This window comes from Athene noctua, chromosome 7 (genome assembly GCF_965140245.1).
Source record: "Athene noctua chromosome 7, bAthNoc1.hap1.1, whole genome shotgun sequence".
Classification (NCBI taxonomy): Eukaryota; Metazoa; Chordata; class Aves; order Strigiformes; family Strigidae; genus Athene; species Athene noctua.
The window spans coordinates 13,561,139-13,584,540 of NC_134043.1; the positions used below are offsets into that span (position 1 = coordinate 13,561,139).

At 43.8% G+C, this 23,402-nt stretch overlaps 1 protein-coding gene across 1 annotated transcript in view; it reads left to right on the forward strand.

Annotated features, from left to right (window-relative positions):
* The window catches only part of CLASP1 (cytoplasmic linker associated protein 1), a 187,536-nt gene that overhangs the window by 13,582 nt on the left and 150,552 nt on the right, over window positions 1-23,402 (forward strand). Inside the window, exon 2 of the mRNA XM_074911577.1 lies at window positions 256-730. Coding sequence (XP_074767678.1) covers window positions 536-730 — 195 coding nt within the window. The 5' untranslated portion in view covers window positions 256-535. The remainder of the gene's footprint in view (window positions 1-255; window positions 731-23,402) is intronic.

Consider the following 23,402-nt stretch of genomic DNA (forward strand, 5'->3'; position numbering starts at 1 on the left):
ACTTAAGCCCCAGATTTACTGTCTGTTACTAAAACTTCGAGGGAACTGATGGGTAATTGCTGTTGTAAAGAATAACCAAAGGTTTTTGTCCTGACCTACCTTGTCTGATTCCTTAAAATAGAACAATGCAGCTTGTATCCAGCTTATCACAGCTTCACAGCTGTATATGAATAACCTATTTTGTGACACGCTTTCGATCTTTTTTGCTCCAGTCTTAATTTAACCTATAATACTGTTCTTTTTCATTTCTTTCAGAATGGACTGCTGAATTGGGAATTATTGCAGACTCAACAGTACAGCACTGCTCATTGCTTCGTCTATTACTAGTTATTTAAATTGGACTTTTAATATCCTGCCAGCTGCTGTTCACACACACATGGTGCATTGTTGCCATTCTCAGAATTGCATCTTTGAAACTCAGACCCTCAGTAACCTTCATCGAACAAAGAGGCAACCTCCTGCATACGTTTATAGAGGGATTTTTTGGACCTACTGCCCTCTAGCTTGCTTGCTGGTGCTGTATTTCTAATACACTATGGAGCCCAGTATGGAGTACTGCTTAGCACAGGTGCTGCAGAAAGATGTTGGAAAGAGACTTCAGGTTGGCCAGGAACTGATAGATTACTTCTCAGATAAACAGAAGTCAGCTGATCTTGAACATGATCAGACTATGCTGGATAAAATGGTTGATGGACTGGCCACTTCTTGGGTAAATTCCAGCAATTATAAGGTAAGACCTGTTAGATGGAATATGTCTACAGTCAGAAGTTGCAATGTCTAGTGCTACTTAATCTAAGTGAAAGTTGTATAGTAGACTTTCTGATATACTGTTCTGTAAGCTGATAATTATGCTGAATCAACCATTCTTGTCCCACTTCTTGGTAGCTGATAGCCAATACGATATTGAGGACTCAAGGAAGCAAGAATGCAGTAAACGGGGTTTTAATGAGTGGATTTACATTTGGTGTTTGTACTTTGTGATATCCTGGTTTCTTTGTGTGCCTTGTTAGCTGGTGGCATGGTTTGATCATCCCAGTAGTTAGAAATGTTGATGATTTCCCACCATATTAAAAAAGTTTATAAACTGCAGAAAGCGTATCTAAACAGCAGAATTTTTCACTGTCATTAAATCTTGCTAGACTTTTTTTTTTGTTTATGTGCATTGTTCTATTGCACTTAGGAGAGGTAGAGTGTGTGTATGTTTTGTTGAATTTGAGAGTGTTGCAGTGAGTTGGTAAGACGCAGAGCTCCACTGCCTTTTAATGCCTGTCATGTTGCTTCATCTCCCTACAGCTCTTAGTGAGGAAGTCTTACCACTCCCATGTACTGTGGGAGTGGGGAGGGGTTTTCAGCTGTGGCTTGGAAAACTCCTGTCCTGGTCCCTTCATGAGGCATTCTGACAAGTCTGATAGGGTACTTAAGCTGTTGTATGGGATGTAATAGGAGACTTTGTTCCTTTCTGATTAAGTCCAGAAAAATTTGAGAAGTTCCTACACAGCTGAGCCTGAAGATAATTCAGAGTTGTACTGGGAGTTCTTTCCTGTAGAAGTGGAGGAGAAACTAGCCATATAGCTTGCTAGTGCTTCGGACCTCAACATACTCTGATTAATGTATACTATTTTTAACAGAAATTTTGACTGTGAGATTGCAGTGTATTGGCCAGTGTGTTCTGCACAGCTGCGTGTTTTTCTCTTCATTTTTGTCAACAAGCAGCTGTTGTAGAAGCTGTTTGGCCTGTAGGAATAAAAGAAAAAGAAAAAAACAAACACAAACCAAAAAAAACCCAACAAACCACCAAAGCCAATATAGTTTCAGCGGAGGATCCATTCTGGTGGAGCACATGAAGAAATCTTAGTTTGCTGTCATGACAAGCGATATGCATATAATTTTCTGAGAGCATTGTGTGTTCTTATTCCCCTTTTCTTGCTAACTGACTTTCTCCTACAATCTTCCATGATTCTTAGTGGAATGGTAACACAAGAACAGTAAACATGAAATTGTTACAAAATGCTCTGTTTGCATGGCTTTTACAAAATTATGGATCACAGAGCTATGCAGTACTTTGCAATTCCAGCATCATACTTAATTTGCAGAATTTTTTTTAGGATAACTTGTTCTCTTGCTCCTTCCACCCCCCTTCCTAGTCTTTTGTCTGTTGACCTACACACTTACAATGTTCACTGTGGTATTTTTTCTCCAGTAAGAAACTGGTGGTGCTTCTGTACTGCAGTGACTCTGTTCCAGAACTCCTGCTGCTGAGCTGGCTGTTCATTAATGTTCGTGTTCTATAGATAGCATTTGCTGTGTTCAATAAGTTCTAGTAAGCATAACAGAGACATGTCTCAGATGTCTGGAGGGTGTTTTCTCAGTGAATGAATATAATAGATGTAAAACCTTTGAGTGGGGCAAGCTGACTGTCTGGAGGTTAGCAATATACTGAGGTCTGCTTCGGTATCCAGACAAGGATTAGTACATCATCATATGCCAATCTCTTCCTTTTGTTTCAGTGCCTGCATCTGTGTTATTGTTGCTTTTTTTCTTGACTGCTTGTAGGATGAGGGGGTCGAATCTCATCTCTGTGGTCTGAGGGAGAACAGGGTAGCTGGTGTCATCTGATCCAGTTCATGGATTAGTGTAACAACCTTGAGAGCGAAAGGCCAAGCATCACTGCCCCAGAAGAGCCATCTGGAGAGATAAACTGCAGTTGTTTGGTCACGGTTGAAAAAGTCATTATATTTGCAGTCTGTTTCTCTGCTGACCTCACTCCCTTAATTTGAAAAAGTATCAGCTTAAAACAAAGATTGAGATCATCTTCATGATCTGAAATTTCCTAACACTTCTGTGATAAAGTACATGCTCTCAGAATTAGACTGGGTTTGGATAACAGACTCATTATCTTGGGAGAGCATCCAGTTGATTTATGGCTCCTACCTGTCTAGGACTCTGCTAACTAAACACTTGTGCTTATATGTTATCACTGAGGAAACATCAGTGAACCAACGAAAAGTGCTATCTCTGAGGCAGCTCAGTTCTGTTTGGATTAAAAGAAGCCTCAGGTGATGATGAAATCACCATGCCTTTATGGGGACTGCTCAAGCTTTCTCCCTTGGTGGCATGCAAGTCTGAGCTATGTCAGTCATGACCAACATTGACATTTTTAGACTTTGGTGTTTTTCTGTACATTGTTTCTATTTTAACCTGACACTATTTTGTGAAGTCCTTGACCTCAACAACGGGGACTGGAGACAGTGCAATCTTCTCTTTCAAGTCATGCAGCAAAAAAGCAGTGATGGAGGAGGAAGGGATGCTTCTCTTTCCTTGGTGCTGTCCAAGTCTGTAAAAGCATCATGTATGAAGCAGTGAGACCTAACACACTCTGATAGTGCTCAGCACTCTGAAATTCTAACAAATGGCCTCATGACCTGGTCACTGATCCCTGCTTTGTAACAGGCAGTTAGTTGCCTTAGGTGCAGAAGGCACTTGTATAGTTCAGCGTGCTTTCCAAGTCAAGGAACTATGAGGGTTGCTATATGAAGCAAGGCACTGAGCTCCAGTGTAAGGCTGTTTGTGTATCTGTGCTTGCCAGGAGTGCGCTTGAACTGCACCCAACAGGCATTGCCTGGCCTGCGTTTTCTCAGCAGTACTTACAGGTAGGTGGAAGACAGAACAGTGCGGAGTGAAAAGATGGATGTTCTTTGAGAGCTCTTCTGTGGAGCTCAGTTACTTGGAGCAGACAGCACATGTTTGCATGGGCACTAGGAGTTGTGGGGTATACTAGTGAGGTTGGGCTGAGGAAGGTATTGCAGCATGCTGCAGACCAAAGAGGAATCCTGCCTCTGTTGTGCTTCTTCATGTGCTTTGTTTTCTTGGTCTGTGCTGTTTCAGAATGGTAGTTCTGTTTGATTCCATTTCTTCCCTGGCTAAGCAAAACAGTTATTTTACAGAGCTTTGAATCCCTGAAGTAAGGCCTGCACTGAGCTGTCTGTCTTGAGATGCGAAGCAGAAGGGAGCAGTGTGAGGGGCTTCAGCATGTCCTCTCAGCTTCACAATCCTACAGCAAGAGGAGCGAGCTAAAATCACCAGTAATTCCTTGGTGAACAATCTCACTTTGAGCTGTTTGTGGTGGTATTTAGTAATGCTGCTATGCAAGATCTCCTGACTCATCTATGCCTGATGTGCCTTTCTCGGTACTCAAACTATGATGTGCCACTGATGTTTCATCTTGAGGTGTAGTGTAAAGGAATATCTCCAGGATCTTAAAGTAGTTTTCTACCAGCCTAATGCTATTAGAGGTGATCTGAGGGTGTTAGGCAGGAGAAAGTCACTGCCAGCTTCTCCACAACAGGTGAGTACTGTACTGTTGCCCCCATCTAGCAATGGGGATGAGGTCTCTTGCAACTTTCCCTTCCCTGTGATGTGTGGCCTGTGCAGTTGGTGTTGAGGTTTACACTGGTTTGTTTTTGACTAGCAACACCCAAGAGTGAACTTGGTTTAGAGATCTGGTAGTGACAGCATTCAAGCCAGTCAGGGTCCATCAGATTGAAGAGAGGTTCTACTCAATGTTGTCTTACACTGCAGAGTGGTAGGAGAGGCCAGTTTGAAGTGCAGTTGGGTGGGGGTTTGCAGTGTGGAACTGGATGAAACTTCTTGGGTTTTTTTCTGCACTTTGGCCAGTAGATTTTGATGCTGCACTACTCTCACTGCACAGACTATGCTTGCCAAGGAGAGTATCTCACCCTTGCATGGGATATAATCCCTTTCTCCAGTGCAGCTTGATCTGTGTGAGAATATGCCCAGCAGCTCACAGGAGCCTACGCAAGGGCAGCTCGGAACTGACATAGTTAGCAGACAACAGGGGCTGAGGACACTTCTACTTGTGCAGGCTGTGCTGGTAGGCCCAGTCTGTCAGGGTGAGGGCTGGGTACGGCTGTGTCCTGAGCTTTGTTTGTGTTCATGTATGCAGGACTTCAGATTTTGTTTAGCTCCTACTTCATTTTGTTACTTAGAGACATCACACTCTTAAAAATAAAATGTCTGGTGAGATGTTACAGAGAAATTTTTTTATATAGTGAAATATTGCAGGGAAATTTTATTTCCCCTGACAAAACTCAGTGTTAGGGAAAGCAGCCTTCCATTCTGATCTGTTTCTGAATATCAAGCATTACAAGAGCATGCTTCACTGAGCTGAAGAGAAATAAAACTTACATACATAAATTAGATGGCTTTCTTAAACTGTGTATTGAATATTTTTTTTTGGCTTGGCTAATTGAGGGGTAGAACAGATGGTGCAGGCTTAGTTTAAAGTGGCACCCATTAGAGTTACTTAAGCTGATGAATGGTTGTTCACTATAAGCATACATTTGTTCTCTGTACCATGTTTATTTTGGTTGAAATTCGGTGGAAGAAATTCCGATTTAAGAAATAATTATCATGCATGGTTATGGGTTGATATGATAATTTGGTAAGTGTGTTTTGTGAGTATTTAATGCACAAAGGGAAAAAAGACTTCACCATCTGGGGAAAAAAAGAGACTTGTAAAGGAGTTTCTAAGCAGCTGCTGTTAGCTGGTGAGTTTTGGGTTGCCGGGGGTACATGAGGATCAGTAGTAATATATACATTCATTTAACAGTTTCATCCCTGAAGACCTCTTTACCATGAAGCTCTAATTGCTAATAAAAATGAATTAGATTAGTTTTGATGCCCAAAAGATAAGAGAAATGGGCTATGGAGGAAGAGTGATCTTGAGATTTGGACTTGTGAGTAGAGCCTATTCCTTGCATATGCCCATATTGCAAAAGGTATCTTGGCAAAAACTGCTTCTGACGACTCTTCTCGTGGGAAGAGTTATCTCAGGAAGGGCTAAGGACTCATTGGGCTTGAACTACATTTGCAGAGTATGCCGAACTACATTTGCAGAGTATGCACAGTTGTTGATTTTCAGGCTCCTGTGGTGGTGTATGCTCTTAATAGGTGGGTTTTCCTGCCTTAAACTTACAAAAGAGCAGAGTTTTGGCTTCAGGATATCCAGTTTCCTGTAGGCATTGATATTAATTCCCAGTCCAGCTGATCAGTGTTTTTTTTTCTCTGGCTTTAGCAGGCAGGCCTGCCTTTCCAGCACTTAATGCTCTGTGTGGTAATTTGATCAGATTATGGTGCAGCTCTTACCTATTTGGTATCAGCAATATGGGGAATGCCATAGAGGGTGCAGTGCGGAATAGGAGATTTGTAGCAGCTGGACTAGATCAAATTTAATACTAACTTCAATGCTTTGTATTCAGGACAGGAAAAAAACCCCCAACCTGCTGTAGCAAGTCAGCATTTATTTAGAGTTTTCCTGTGACTTTTTCTTAACACTTAAAGGTAATAATGACTGGTTATAGCGGGAAGGGTTGTCCTTTTCTGGATGGGGTGGGAAGAACTGTAGTGAAAATGAACTTTCTAGTTGTTTTATAAACAATGTGGATGTGCTACTGGTTGCACAAAACAAACAAAAAGTTTGTGAGCCTGAGTGTACCAGACAACAGTATTTTTCAGTTGTTTACCAAGGTGCCGCTTAGTCTCACCTCTGTGCAGCAAGATCATGGAGCAGATCCTCCTGGAAACTCTGCTAGGGCACATGGAAAATATGGAGGTAACTGATGAGAGCCAACATGGCTTCACTGAGGGCAAGACTGTGCCTGACAAATTTGGTGGCCTTCTACAGTAGGGTTACAGCACTGGTGGATAAGGGAAGAGCAACTGATGTCATCTACCGGGACTTGTGCAGATCATTTGACACTGTCCTGCACAACATCCTTCTCTCTAAATTGGAGAGACATGGATTTGACAGATGGACTGCTTGATGGATAAAGAATTGGCTGGATGGTCGCACTCAAGGAGTTGTGGTCAGTGGCTTGATGTCCAAGTGGAGACCAGTGACGAGTGGTGTTCTGCAGGGGTTGGTGTTGGGACCGGCGCTGTTTAACATCTTTGTTGGCGAGATGGACAGTGGGAGTGAGGGCACCCTCAGGAAGTTCACTGACACCACCAAGCTGTGTGGTACAGTCGACCCACTGGAGGGAAGGGATGGCATCCAGAGGGACCTGGACAAGCTGGAGAGGCAGGTCTGTGCAAACCCCAAGTTCAACAAGCTCAAGTGCAAGGTCCTGCACATGGGTCAGGGCAATCCCAAGCACAAATACAGGCTGGGTGATGAGTGGATTGAGAGCAGCCCTGCAGAGAAGGACTTGGGGGTGTTAGTGAGCCAACAGTGACTGACTGTGAGCCAGCAATGTGCTCTTGCAGGCCAGAAAGTGGACCGTGACCTGAGCTGCATCAAGAGAAGTGTGGCCAGCAGGTTGAGGGAGGGGATTCTCCCCCTCTACACCCCTCTCGTGAGACCCCACTTGCAGTGCTGTGTTCAGCTCAGGGGCCCCCAACATCAGAAGGACACAGACCTGCTCGAGCAGGTCCAGAGGAGGCTGTGAAGATGGTCAGGGAGCTGGAGCACCCGCCCGTGAGGACAGGCTGAGAGAGTTGAGGTTGTTTAACCTGGAGAAAAGGCTCTGGGGAGAGCTTGTAGCAGCCTTCCAGTACTTCAAGGGGGCTACAGGAAAGATGGGGAAGGACTCTTTGTCAGGGAGTGTAGTGATACAATGACAGGTAATGGTTTTAAACTGAAAGACTTAGATTTAGATACAAGGAAGAAGTTCTTCACTGTGAAGGTGGTGAGGCACTAGAAGAGGCTGAGCAGAGAAGCTGTGGCTGCCCCCTCCCTGGCAGTGTTCAAGGCTAGGTTGGATGGGGTTTTGAGCAACCTGGTCTAGTGGAAGGTGTCCCTGACCATGGCAAGGGAGATAGAACTAGATGATCTTTAGGGTCCCTTCCAACCCAAACCGTTCTATGATTCCATCACAAAGTCAACTGTAAATAGTGAGAACCTACAGGATCCCAAGGAATTATATAGAGACCCATGTTGAAATAAATAGGACAAAAGTTTGTTTCCATAGTGGAACACTCAAGATCTCTCTAGCCTGGTGTCCCATCTCTTGGTGGCTGGTAGTGGATGGTGAGACATGAGTAGAAAAATGGCATATGAAGCAATATCCTTCTGAATGTAGAGTTGTGAGCCCCTGATTTCACTTCCTGACCAAATTTTTATTACATTCTCATAGGATTTTAGTGATGAGACTTGATCAGGGCAAGAGTAGTGTTTATGGCTGCTGGTTTGGTTTTTTTTTTTACAGCTGTTTTCTCTCTTGGGGTCTTGGTAGCGTGGCCACCTCGGCATTGGCAAGGCCAAACAGACACTCATCTGGGATTGAGAGTCTGGTCAACACACAACAGACTGAAATTGTGGTTACTAAATTGAGAGGATAAAGCTATTCCTTCACGGTGGTGTAATGTTTCAGTTGCAGCACTTTGGTGCTTGTCAGTAGGGTTCATTCAGAGGTCTAACACAGTTTGCTAGCTCTTGGGAAACCTTGGGTGTATTACTTGACTGGAGGCTGAGGGTCACAGCTGATACATCCATGGAAAAGGCAAATTATTGGGGATTTATTTATGTGGGGATAAGGGTGTACTAATGCTATTGTACACGGCCTTGTTGGGCCCTTCTGTGGCATGTGTTGTACGGTTCTAGTTGCCTGTCTGCAAGGAAGGAATTCAAGCTGGAACAGGTGCAGGGAAGGGCTAGTGTGGTGTTCAGGGGATTGGAAAGCCTTCCTAACCAGAGGAGACTAAAAGTTTGGCTTGTCTAGTTTACAGTATGGAGCCTGAGAGAGGATATGACTGCTGTCTATAAATACATCAGAGGGGTGAACATCAGGGAGGGGGAAGAACTATTAGATCTAAAGGGCAAGGTTAGCACAAGAACAAATGGGTATAAACTGGCTGTGAGTAAATTTAGGCTGGATATGAAAGTTGCCTGCAGCAAGAACACTGGAAAACTCTTGGAAAGGAATAGATAAGGGCAAGACATCTATTTGGTTTTAGGACAGATCTTTTGATGATTTTGAATAGTTATATGCAATATAGAATAACAGAATTATGCACAGTGATAGTTAAAGTTCATTTCAGGCCTTTGTATGGTAGAACAGGTATGATACTGTGCCTGAAACTGCTCTAACGCTTTGAATAAACACGGATACTTTAAAAAGTGTATTGGTTTTGCTCTTAAAGAAATTCCACTGTGATTTACAGGGACTGTTCATGCTCTGCTCAAGGATCCCATGCCTGTTACCTCTGAATCAGAATCAGCGGTTGCTCATATGCCTGTGTGATCCAGCTCCCCTCGTGTTTAGTAGGTAGCAAGGTGAACAGGGGAGAATCCTCATTTTCCCTGATAGTGACTCCTGCCTGAGGATCATTGCCTGAACTGGAGGTTAGTTGCAGTGGTGGGTTTACAGGTATCTTGATTTTTTTGCTATTTTCTAAATGGTTCAGTGGAGTTCTCTTGTCCTCTTGATGCTGAAAGAAATATACATCAGCCCCCAGGGTCTCCCCACCAACACCAGCCTGTTAGCTTCATAGCTAAAAGTATGCATGCTCTTCTATGTTGTCTTTGTGGGATATTCCTTGAAGTCATCTTGAAAGCTGTTCTTGTCTCACCCTTTGAACTTCAGCATGAAAAATCACCTACTGACAATCCCACTGGCAGTGAGGTCTAGTTGCCTCTGACTTTGTCTAGAGGCAACTAGACAAACTTTTTAATTAAGTCATTTTGTAAGCAGGGAAGTTTTAGGAAGCCTCATTTCCTTTGGCTTTTTCTATGTAGATTTGCTGGTGTCTAATGCTGTGGTTTTCCTCATACTGAAGCCTGTCTTTTAATGGAACCTCTTTTGCTTGCTTACTATATTTGTAGGAGCATAATATATTTGTCTCTACTATGTTAGGTGAAGTTTCTAAAATTTGTTACAGAATTCTGAAGTTAAGGGGAGAGGAAGAATATATGGATGATAGATGAACAATTTAATGATCTCTTCCTTAAAAATAAGACTGAAACATACCTGACATATAGTAATGAAAATACATTAAAAAAAACCCCGTCCACTGTGTTCTTAACATTAAGTGCACCTATGTTAGTTTTTGGAGAGCCAGCCCACTGGTGGAGGGATACTTTTTGTTTGAGCTATGTGATTCTCAATCTGGCAGCTCTCCCTTTTGCAGTGGTTGTATTTTGAGACTGAAATGTAAGATTTCCTATATGGTAGTTGGATCAGCTCATAGAATCACAAGGTAATTTAAGTTGCAAGGGCCCTTGGGCTCATCTAGTTCCATCCACCATATCAGTTTTTACAGTCAATGCCTTAAAACTTTGTTTCTTATTTGTTTTCTAACAAAAGTTACTAGCACAAAAGTGCAGAAGTGTCCCAGTGTCAGAAGTGTCTATGTGAATCAACTTCCATACAAATGCTTTTGGGATGCCAGTGATAACAGTGTAGCTGTTCGTATTTGTCTTATAGATAGGTGAGCTGACTCTCAGATGAGCCACCGAAGGTACTAGTGACAGTGTAGTTGAGGCTCAGTGCAGTTGTATTTGTCCTCCTGCTTGGCTTGGCTCACTCAGAGCTCCAGGTTTCTGATGGATTTATATCCCATGTGTTTTCTGCTTTGTGGCCATATCATTAAATGCAGGAGGGAAGGTGTGGAACGCAGTGGAGCCATGTAGTCTCTGATTTTCTCCAAGTGGACGCTACCTCCCACAAATTGTTCATTACTTTCTTCCTAGATCAGATCTCTTTTTTTAACTAGACAAAACCTGCTGTGTTCCTCATTTGCTATTGCTTTTGTGCCAAATATCAAACTTTAAAACAAAGCAACATTTGAGTATTCAAGAATCAGAGTAAAGAGTCCCTGTTATCAGAGCATGGAAAGCAAGCTAATTTTTTATAGTGTGGCTGGGAGGTCAGCCAGAGGAAAGAATGTGTAGGATTGGGCCCTGCATTAAGTGTGAGAAAGTAATTTTTCATGCTTAGTAATGCTTTTTCATCTCCAAAAGTAGTGTTTTGGAGAGAAGTTTGTGGAACCAAAGAAAAAATAGGTAGCAGAGCCCCGTCCTGCCATACCCTTTTTTTGTGGCTGGCTCTGCTTGGAGGGGCAGGATGTGCACACAAGTGCGAAGGCTGGCAGGATCTCTTTTGGGCCATGGAAGCATTGCGATGGTAACTCCCATGTTACCAGCTTGCCAGGGTGGGAGTGTTCATGCCAGTCAGCTGGTGGTTGAGAACCTGATAACAGCAAATGGAAAACCTAAAGTTGCTTCTACTGAGTGTATTTTGAAATTATACTGTTTGAGAAATATCTGCATTTACTCTGAATTGTATGTTAGAGAACAGATTTTTCTGCTAATTATCTTAGTTCTTTGTGTGTGTTAGAACTATATTCCATTAAAAGACAGCATTTTTGCCTTGTATTGTCATGACTCTCCACTTGACTAATATCAAGTGACATAGCCATGTTGGGTCTAATTGGAAATCTTACTGCAAACGGAGGCATCACTGCCTATGCAGTGACATGGAACAAATGTCTGCTTTTAACAGTTTAGGAGGACTCCATGTCTCACTATTGAGAGCTTAAATAAAGGGATGCCACTTGGTCAGTGCTGCTTAAAGCTGAATGTCACACACTTTTATTGATGTACGCCCATCACCAAAGTTGTCTGATGGAGCTAGATTTCTCAAGAACCCAGTTTATGTAATAGCTTTATAAATTGACAAGTCTAGCTTTGACATTGGATTAAAAAGTGTACCAGAGTTTTGGAGGTAGTTCTCCTTGCTCATAGCTGATGGAGTTGGTCCTGTTCACCAACTTACTTATACTGACTGTTGAGGAGTATTGGTTTATCTGTGCATGTTCTTTCCTATTTAATTAGAGTGCTGTGGACAGAATGATCCTTGGGCAGATGCTGGGGCACACTCCTAGCTTTTTTAATTAAGACCCCAGAGAAGATAGTTGTGTATCTTGCTTACTGCTGAAACGTTCAGAGGAGCACTGCAGTGTTGTATCCTGAGGAAATGAAGGGTTGTTGATGCACTGCTGTGCATGGCTGAACTGCTTGACTTCCAAAAAGAATTTCTCTTGCAGTGATTGGATGTTGTATGGAAAGCTGAAACTGCACACAGGTTTTAGGAAGTACTGCTCTTACAGGTTGTAATATTTGTTTTTCCTCTGTCTGGCTAGAGCTTTTTTCCCAGGCGTGCATAGGTGGCTTTCCTGGTAGGTTTCTGTCTGCCTCTTATCTTCTGTCCGTTTACATCTTTGGAAAGTTGTTACTTGTATAATGTTGCTGGACTGAGTAAGTCTGCTTGTGAAAGACTCCACCAGGTCCAGTCTGAAATGCTGGGGTTTCAACCCCAAGCCCCAAATTAAGGTTGACACATGGGTGATTCCCACAGCCCTTCTCAAAGGGGGGGTGAGTTTGCCTTTAGGCTTCCCTCCAGGGTGCGGCAGCCTTGCAGACAGAGCCATTGGGTAAACGAGCCCCAGGTGTCCCGCTTTAAGTAACCCAAGGTCAGGTGTCCCACTGAGGGATAAAAGCTGGGACCACTTGCAGGAGGGGCAGTGTCTGTCTGTGAGGTGGATGCCCTGTGCAGAGTTCCCTGTTGGGGAAGGACCTCCTGATTCCCTGGAACTGGGCTCCAGTCAGGTCTGGCTTTTGTAAACCCGGGCTGTGTAGAGATTCAGGATGTGGCTTCCTTGGTCTTATGTATTTGGCTTGCTGACTCGGTTGTCTCCCGTCCCTTCTATGGGAGACTGCATTTCACCATTTATTCCACCCATTGTTGGTTGTGCAGTGTCGCTGTTGGGGTCAGTGGGATTGATGTCAATTATGTATAATCTGACTGACTTGTTTGTACCCCCAGAGCTCACCCATGTACTGACCCTTTTGTATCAAATACAATTTGGTTATTGGTTCATTTTTATGCTGGCTGTGTCCTTTATGCTAGGCCTGATAATTGGCAAAACACAGTCCTAGCCAAGATCTGAGCTTTCTTGCTCTGCTTCCTTGCATTGTGTTGTTTGGGTCCCATTCTCTCCATGTGAGTAAATCCATTTTCTTCTGGAATTTCTTGCTGCAGTAAGATAGCTTACTGTTAATGAGAAGCTTTTCCCAAGCAGGAGAGCATGTGCAGAGAAAAGCACAGTGGTTCTTGATTGAAAACTTGCACCTGGAGGTAGTGTGATGGGAACTGGCACTACAGATGAATGGGAAGGCAGGAGCTGATGTCTCAGGCCAAATGACAGTGCTTTTAAGGCAGAGAGGTGAAAATTTCATTGTGCAGAACTGCTGGAGAGGGCTGAGGGTCTGAAAAGTCATCCTAGCCAAGGTACCAGGATAAGACAATTCACTCTACAGCAATAGTGCTATAAATGGGGCAGAGCTGGAATATTTGGAAAAGTTGTAAGGGAAAGAATATGTAATAGCACAAAGATGAGCTGCTGAGAACCACATGAGAACTTCTAGCTGTTAAAGGACAAATGGAAATGCTGGATTTTGGGTCTGCATGAAATACTGCAAGGTTAGAGATTAATAAACTTGAAAAGTATCCTTCAAATTTCTAGTCAGGGAGAGGTCTTAATTGAGTGTTAGGTACTAACTAAGGTCTTTTCTCAGCTGTTTACCTTTCGCTGAGCTACCGCTGAGGTATCTAGGTTGATGTAATTGATGGCTATCTTACAAGCATTTTCCAAAGAGTTTTCTGGAGGCCATTTTCAGCATGAAGTGATGCATGGGAATTGTAGCAGCAGAGTGCTGTAGCTGGACAAACACTTAAGGGCAAGAGTTGGTTACTTTTCTAGGTAGTACCTCTTAATAAATCTATGTCATGTGAAAGGCAGCGTAAGGGTGGCTTGCTGACTTTTTTTGTCTATGGAGAGCAGGTTTCTCATGATGTAGTAGTGAAGTTCTCTAGGTCATGTGGGTCTCGTGTTCCCCGGTCCTTTCAGGTAACATAGGGAAATGAGATGAAGGGAAAGTTGATTCACAGAGGAGAGCCAGGATGAATTGCTGGAATATGTATTAGATATTCTGTGTGGGTACTCCAGACTTCCATGTGTTACGTGTTTTCTGTTTTTAACTAGGATCCAAATTTGTCACAGTTGTTTTGCAGGAGTGTGTTTTCTGATGATCCCAAGATTGTTGGTCCAACATCAATATAATTCTGTTGGACTAGTCATGGAGGGGTGGCTGGGGTGGTCCTACTGTTTTCATGCTCCCAGGCAAAGGGGCTTATTTCATGCAGTTGCAGCCCTCAAACACTGCTGAGCAAGGGCTGTGCTTTGGATGTTTTGGGGAGCTGTGTAAGTGGTGCTGTCTCAAAGAACTAGTTGTTGTGCAGACAGGGTAATGCTGGCAGATCAGAAGGCCTGGGTAAAGCTGCCTGGGAGTCTGAGCAGGTGTGCATGAGCTGGGAGCTTGGAGGAGAAGGGAGCTGTGGGGAGGGATGGCAGGGGATAGACTGCTTTTTCTGTGGGGAGATGTCCGTTCATCACTGTCATACGGCAATCTGAGAGGAACTGAGCAGGAGGACGGGTTCTGGTGTGTTTTTGAACTGGGGTGAGATAAGCGCAGGCAAAGAGAAGAAGCTGAGGGCAGAGCTTGATGAGATGGTGTTCATCGGGGGGGGGGAGGTGAGCCAGGAAAAACTTGTAGTAGCTCAAGGAGATGACTTAAGCCCATTTATCTTCCTTCTATTTAGTTCATGGCTATCAGCAGTTGTAGGTGACTGGCATCTTCAAGCTGGGAGGGTGGAAACAAAACGTGTTACTGGGGGTTGCTTTCAGTGGATGGAAAGGCACTTGCTTGCGATAAGTGAGAGCAGCAGTTGTGATAAATGAATGTATGCCAGAAAATGGCTCTGCAGCCAAACTTGGCTGAGCAGCAACTAAAACAAAAATGCTCTAAAAGCTGCCATTTTTAATCAGGAAAGGTGTGGTAGGGTTGGAACAATGGGAAATCTGGTATTTTATTAACAGATTCGTTGCCATCTAGGTCAGACAAATTCAAATTGACCCCACCTGCTGCAATGTGCTGCTTAAAGCATGCCCATGTGCAGGCTGAGGAGATAGATGAACACAGCTTATGTGGGAAAGATCTCTCGTTTTTAGCTTTCACTCTTGCAGTGCCTTTAATAACATCTGTACCTGTGTCACTTGTGTGCATACTAATAAGGATTAATTTACATTTGACTTTTCTTATGGAATTTTTTTACTGGGAGACATTCCTTTGAGACTGACCTTTAATAACAGGTAATCAGGGGTAACTAATCTTGCTTACTCTTTTGTTACAGAAGTCAGAGTATGTGATTGAAATTTATGATTTTACCACTCCCCCTATTTGAAGCTTGTGAATATTTTGTTGTGATAGTTTTGATGGTTTTAAAGTAAAAACACATTGGTAGTCTTTTATAGTTGATAAAATGTGAATTTATATCAAATTTTGGCTTCCATGCCACTTACTGTGGCATTGTATGAATGTGGTATCCTTGAAAGATGCTGTTTTATATAAAGCTTTTACAAAATAAAGATGAAAAAAAAATTCTTGGGCTTTTACTGGTTTTTATAGTGCCATGGGAATTGATACGAGAACAACCCAAGCCCTCTCTGGTGGTTTGCACCAGTTTCCAACTTGTGATCTCTGGGCTGCGTGGAACTAGGGTTATTGTTCAGGGAGCTAGAAATGATAACTGGAAGGAAGTAAGGCTGTCGCCTGTGGGCTTACGTTTGCTCTCTAGAGATCTGCATCCTTACTAGAAAGTATGTAGATCCCCGTACATTTCAGAAGCTTGAAAACTGTTCCATGGGAATCTTGGGGTAGGAGGGTCCTTTTTTGGCAGATGAGAAAAATGCTTATGTCTTTCTGAATTTTACTGTGGTGTATGCAGAGTTTGTAACAAAAAATAAATCGTCAGTCAGAAATCTTAGTTCTGATCATCTTCCTTTATTCGATTTGAAGATCTTAAATCGGATTAATCCCTATTGCTGTTCCAGAAGAAATGCTTTATTTATAGAAAATAATTGGTTTCAGTGCCGGAGGAACTGGTTGGGATTTAATTAACTGTATTACATGGGGTATCAGATTAACTGACCTAATGAGCCCCTTCTGCCTTTAAAAATCTGTTATTGGTGCAAATAATGTAGGGTAAAGAGAACATGGTCTTTGCTGGCTGTGTTCTTTAAAATAATGTAGATTGATGATAGACAGATAATGCTGGTTTCAATCAGTTTTTTCTTCTGTTGTCCTTGCTCTTTCTTTTGCCCTTCCCAGATCAGTGATGTGAGAAGGATGTTCTTTTTCCAGACAGTGATTGTTTTGACATCCTATATTCTGCTCTTGATTATTTTAGAGGAAATTTAGAATCTCATTTGACTTTAATAGAATCATTATAGGTATAAATGTCTCTGAGGAGATCAGCTGACTAACCAACATAACAAGCTGGATAGTGATTTGGAATTAAGGCTTCGGTCATGAAGGGGTGTCCTTGTGCAGAACAGTATTTGGTTGGGTTGATGCTGGGTGATCAGTTGGGGGGTTGTGTCGTTGTATTTGACAGAGTTACTGTTCTGTAGCAAATAGAAGAGCTCAGAATGGGGTGTTTGGAAGAGCCCATAAGCAGATACTTGGTTGTCCCAGGACCTGCATTAGGGTCCAAATTCTTGTAAACCTTTGAGGTGCACCCTGTTCCTTTGAATTGAGGGTTGAGGCTTGGTAGGGTGTGAGATAGGGATTGAACCCAGGTAAGGCTGCGAGGGGTCCTTTGCCCCAGGATCATCTTTCTCACTGACAGGTTTGGTGTTTGTGGATGACACACTTAAGCTGCATATTGGATATTGTTTTTATCTTTGTATCTGTTTTGAATCTTTGCTGTTCAGCCCTCATTTTGGGAACAGTTACATACCTGTGAGATGGATCTTACTTTTTCCTTTTATCTGGCATCAGAAGATTAAAAGGAAACTTGAAAAGAAGCATACACTCTTCATTTCACTTGCACAGTTAATTTTCTCCTTACTGCAGTGAGCTCAGACTTTCTGCTGAAAGCACGTTTGTGCACATGGACCAGGAGTCTGCAAGGGGAGTCCGGGGAGATGAGTGTTCTGTTCCAGGGGAGCTGTAGATCTATTTTCTTTTTTTTATGCTCTTTTGTTAGTAATGAGCAATAAGTGATCTGTCTGCACAATGGACAGTTGAACCTCACATGTTAGTTGTCTTGTAGTTTTCTAGGCCTGGTGGGTCTTGGACTGGGGTGGTGGCCTTGTGTAGTGTCTTCTTTCAGTAGGGGCAGTTTTTGTCTAGAATATTTGGGTTGGAGTGTTTAGTGGACTCCTTCAATGCAGAGAATGCTATTTGATGCCTGATGTCTAAAGCCTTTGCTAGAACTAATCTGAGTACAAAACTTCCTGGAAGTCCTGCTTGTTAGGAGGAACCCCGTGCTTCTCTCCTGATCTTGCAAGATCTAGTTTAGAAATATTTAATGCATGTTTTTTCCCTATGTGTACTGTAAATAGTTGGTTTGGAAATTCACTGCTCGTCTGATTGGCATAGTTAATGATACACATGTCCTGGAAGTCTTTGATGCTAGATCAAAAGAAAATAAAATGATTTTGAAAGGATGAGATTAATATAAATTTTTAAGTTCTGTGATGCTTTTCATCCAAAAGGATATGGAATTACTTTTCAGGCCAACAAAATGGCTAAACCCATCATTGAAGCATGCTGCTTTTACTTGCTTGAACAATAAACTTGGCACAATTGCTTTCTGTCAAGGGAATTGGATTGCTTTAAATATTAATGCTGTGTTCTTTAGTTACCAGGCATTAAGGCAGAGGTGGTATTTAGTTCCTAGTTCACAGATAAAGTAGCAAGGCAATCCTACAGGGAAAATTTGACAATGGGCTAGTGAATTGTAGTACTCTTTGGCCTCTGAACTAGTCACTGGGCTGCCAGTGAAGTGCAGAGCAGGTCTGGAAGCTCAGCTCACAGCACATTGAACGGGGCTTCCAAGAGAGGGGTGGGAGAATGGCTTTCCTCCCTTCACAGCTCTTGCCTCGTAGCCATGCTGAGGGTAGGTCCTGCTGCACTATATGCCCTGCTGAACCCTACTGAGCTGTGTCCTGATTTCTGTCACACTGGTCCTGATGGCCATGTGTCCCTGTGGCAGGCAGGTGCCACACGCCTCTGGGAGCTAGGTTCCTGTGTGATGCCCTTCCTCCCTCTACAAGCAGAAGCCTTTTCTGATTCTTGCCAGTAGCTGGAACAGTCCTTTGCTCTCAGATACAACATTCTCCAAACTGTGTTAGCAGAAGGTATCTTTTAATTAAAAAAAAAAAAAAAGTCCTGTCTGGACAAGAGGTAAGACTATGCCTCTCTCCTGCTTCCTTTGACTTGACTTTTAAGTTTTCTTTCCCACTTGGTATTTCTGGAGCTGTAGAACTCAGACCTTGTGGAAGTTAGAAAGTGGTGCGGGGTGGTTGCAGCATACCCTGCCTCCCCTCTGTCCTCTCAATGCAAAAGAAACTGCCCTAAAGATATGAGTATTTGCCAGAGCAGTAGTAGAGAAGTTCTTTCTCACTGTCTTCTGTTTCATGTGGAGAAGTTCTTCCTTCTTTCTTCTCCCATTTGCTTCACCAGCAGTTGCATTTGTAGCTTGGCTCCTGGGGCATGTTGCTCTGCCTGCAGTCTCTGCCCACCACAGCTCTGGGAGCCCAAAGCTTTTGCTTATCGGGCTGGTTTGGAGCTTCCTTGGCCCACTGTGGTGTGACTGAGCACGAGGGCCTGGTGTGCAGTATTGTCACCTTGGTTTGGAGGGGAAACTACAGAATCTGTGTTAGGCAAACACTTCTACCAGACATGGTGGGAGGGAGCCCTCCTCTGTCTGTGTGACTGAAGTATGCTGGCAGACAAGGTGACTCTGTAGTGGAGAGGAAATCCCTGGTTATTTTTCACACTCTTCACTTTCTGCCTTATGTTTCTATGAAGCTGTAAGTCACTCCCAAAAGGATGGAGGCTGCTCCACAAGTTCCTGTTGACAAGGATTCCTCACTGTGTGGAAGAGAGGCTTGGGTGGGTTGCTTGCTTGCTAGCTTTGCCCCTTTAGATATAAGAACATGATTAAACTACTGCAGGTGGGTTTTGTGTGTGTCTGAAAGTTACAAGTCAGAGACCATCTGTCTGGGTTGTTGAACTGTGAGCAACTGACTGGGAACTCAGTTTCTGCTGGTGTAAAGGTTTGCTGGGAAAGCAGGTGCCTCTGCAGGGATTTGCTCCGGGGGAAAAGGTGTTTTCTCTCTTGCTTGCATATGCAGGTGCTCTAGCTAATGCCACATGCAGATGCTTCTCCTTCCAGGTTAATGATGCCTGATTGCCCCAGGTCTCAAGGAGGATGTTTAAAGAAGGATGAAATGTATTGGCAGGATTCAGTTGCTGGGTCTGGTCTGTTCACCCAATTCCTGAAACCACCACAGTGAATCCGCACAGGAGCCATGGGAAGGGCTCAGTTGCTGCTGAGCTGGCGGCCTTAGCAGCAGTTAATTGCAATTATGCCTCTAGTATTTTGGGCTCTTGGGAAATGGCTAGAGGGCAGAGCCTTGCCTTTTCTCCACCCTGAACATATTGCATAGTCTAGGTTTGAAAGAAGAATATGTCTGTTGCAGATCTCTATTAGCCAGTTAGTACCAGTCCCAGTCTGACCTGTGAAGGAGCTGTGTGGATTCTATTTAGTGTAAGAGGAGAGTGATAGTGAAGAGTGGTTAATACTGAAGAACCTGCCATTGAGTCTTAGCTTGCAGCTAATCCATCTTCCTCCTTTGGTTGCTGAGGCTGTAAACCATGGATGGTAATGACAAAATCCAGGTTTGCAAAACACAGGTCTGCACCGTGAGTGTTTCTGTGTAGGAAGTTGGAATAGGAGTCCACTGTATTTGCACAGTGGCTCATGAGGTGAAGTTTTGGATACCTTGTAGACACCAGCAGTCTTTTTTTGATATTTCTGTCCTGCTTGTGGTGTCTGCAAACAAAAAGGAGACATAGCCCTTGCTTGAAGGCAACTGCTCTCTGTTAGAGGAATTGAGGGGAGACATGGTGCCAGCAGCAGTGCAGAGTGGCCTGCTTGGAAATTTCTTGCCCATTTTGTTCATTTGTGTGCAGGGGAAAGCTCTGGAGAAAATCTGCTGGAGCGTTCAGAGACTGCATAGGGCATTTTAGGAAACCTGAGCCATGAGCTAGACTGTATTTTTTTTTTCCCCTGTGGTTTTAGGATGAATAGGCATTGAATTAATGTGATATTGTTAAAGTGTATGAGTAGCCTGTGGTAACTAATGTGTTTTGGTGGTCTCTGCCTTTATGATATTCAGGCTATCCACAGAAGGAAAAAAAAAAATCTCCTGAGATAAGGTTATAAAATAAAATTTTTCTTTCCAGGTAACTTTGGCTGTTTAATGTCCTCACTTGTATGAGGAGCAGTGAGTCTGTTTGCCAGGCCTGGGAGCACGGGCTGTGAACCGCACAGCTGAAGACAGCAGAGATAGGCGGCCTGTGCTTCATGCAGGAACTGAGCTGTTAGATTCAGAATCAGCTGGCAGCTCTGCCACTGACTGACAGGATACAGTGTTTGTCTTTCCTTCCTCCTGAGTTGCTTCTCTGATATTTGGGGGAAAATACTGTGTTTATTAAATTGAGGATACTGGTGTAAGCCCATTGGAGTGACTTGAAACTGGCAGCTGATGGCAAGACCTCTGTAGTTGGGGGAAGATGTCTACCTTAAGATCAGCTTGTTTATTGCCCCCTCCAGACCCAGCAGTTCAGGATGATGTGTGAATTCTTCCTACCATAGACCTCACCTTGGTGTTTTGTTCAGTGGTGGATCTTAACTAATAGAGGGCAGACATTTTCCTTATCATAAGTTTTGGGAAATGGTGCAAATTCCTTTTTTGACACATTTTCATGCAATTTAGTTTAAACTTGCCCCTAATGAGCTAAAGCACTGCAATCCTAAAGTGAGTTATATACTGATTTGAGTGGCCTGGGGATTTTTTTACAAGGTTTAATTCACTTAGTGTTGTATAAATGAGTTCAATTTAATTGGGAAAGGACTGGTATGTGTGTTATTCTGGCTTTAATAACAGGTGTTGCTGTGGCAAAGCAGCATAACTGAGTCACATTGGGATGGAAACCAGGACCAAGCACACTGCTAACGCTGATTCCATTTCATGCGGTGTCCAGTGTGTGTGGTCTGTGAAGTTAGATGTATGGGTGATTACAAAGCTGTTCTGAATTGCCAAAAGTTTATTAAGACCTATTGTTTGCTGTTCAATAATGAATGTCACAAGTATGAGGAGTTTTATTGGGTCTTGGAGCAGCTCAGTAATAGAATCCAAACACCTCCTTGCATCTTGCTTGCAGCAAGGAGGAAGTTCTTTCATGTTCTCTGCAAGTGAGTGCTTCCTTAGTTTGTTCTTCCAAGAAATCTTGTGAGGTGCATAGAATCATAGAATGGTTTGGGTTGGAAGGGACCTTAAAGATAATGTATTTCCAAACTCCCTGCCATGGGCAGGGACACGTTCCACTAGTCCAGGTTGCTCAAAGCCCCATCCAACCTGGCCATGAACACTTCTAGGGAGGGGGCAGCCACAGCTTCTGGGCAACCTGTGCAAGTGTCTCAACACCTGACAGTAAAGAATTTCTTCCTTGTAACTAATCTAAATTAGTCTCTTTCACTTTAAAACCATTACCTGTCCCTACAACCCCTGATAAAGAATCCCTTCCCCATCTTTCCTGTAGCCCTCTTGAAGTACTGGAAGGCTTCTAGAAGGTCTCTCCAGAGCCTACTCTTATCCAGACTGAACACCCCCAACTCTCTCAGCCTGTCCTCACAGGGGAGTTGCTCCAGCCCCTGACCATCTTCATGGCTTCCTCTGGACCCACTTGAGCAGGTCTGTGTCCTTCTGATGTTGGAGGCCCCAGAACTCGACACAGCACTGCAGTGGGGTCCTATGAGAGGGGTGTAGAGGAAGAGAATCCCCTCCCTCAACATGCTGACCACACTTCTCTTGATGCAGCTCAGTTCACGGTCCACTTTCTGGCCTGCAAGAGCCTGTTGCTGGCTCACAGTCAGTTTTCCATCCACTAACACTCCCACATCCTTCTTCTCAGGGCTGCTCTCAATCCACTCATTGCCCAGCCTGTATTTGTGCTTGGGATTGCCTTGACCCATGTGCACTTGGCCTTGTTGAACTTGAGGTTTGCACAGACCTGCCTCTCCAGCCTGTCCAGGTCCCTCTGGATGCCATCCCTTCCCTCCAGTGGGTCGACTGTACCACACAGCTTGGTGTTGTCAGTGAACTTGCTGGGGGTGCCCTCACTCCCACTGTCCATGTTGCCAACAAAGATGTTAAACAGCGCCGGTCCCAACACCAACCCCTGCAGAACACCACTCGTCACTGGTCTCCACTTGGACATCAAGCCACTGACCACAACTCCTTGAGTGCGACCATCCAGCCAATTCCTTATCCACCGAGCTGTCCATCCATCAAATCCATGTGTCTTCAATTTAGAGAGAAGGGTGTTGTGTTGGACAGCGTCAAATTCTCTGCACAAGTCCAAGTAGATTATGTCAGTTGCTCTTCCCTTATCCACCAGCGCTGTAACCCCATCGTAGAAGGCCACCAAATTCTTCAGGCATGATTTGCTCTTAGTGAAGCCGTGTTGGCTGTCGCCAATCACCACCTCATTTTCCATGTGCCCTAGCAGAGTTTCTAGGAGGATCTGCTCCACAATCTTGCTGGACACAGTGGTGAGAGTGACTGGCCTGTAGTTCTCTAGGCCTTCTTTTTTTCTCTTTCTAAAAATGGGGGTTACATTTCCCCTTTTCTAGTCAGTGGGAACTTCACTGGACTGCCATGACTTCTCAGATATGATGGATAGTGGCTTAGCTCTTTCATCTGCCAGTTCTCTCCGGACCCGTGGATGCATCTCATCAGGTCCCATGGACTTGTGCACCTTCAGGCTCATTAGATGGTCTCAAACCTCATCTTTTTCTACAATGAGCAGTTCTTCATTCTCCCAGTCCCTGCCTTTGTCTTCTGTGTCTTGGGTGGTGTGGCTGGAGCACTTGCTGGTGAAGACTGAGGAAAAAAAGACATTGAGTACTTCAGCCTTCTCCATATCTCGGGTCCACTTTTTCTTTCCAGAGGGCCCACATTTTCCCTAGTCTCCTTTTATCACCAGTGTACCTGTAAAAGCTTTTCTTGTTGCCCTTCTTATCCATGGCCCGATTTAATTTGATCAGGGCCTTGCCCTTCCTAACCTGATCCCTGGCTGCTTGGATAGTTTCTCTGTATTCCTTCCAGGCTACCTTCCTTGCCTCCACCCTCTGTAGGCTTCCTTTTTTGTTTTTGAGTTTGTCTAGGAGCTCCTTGTTCATCCATGC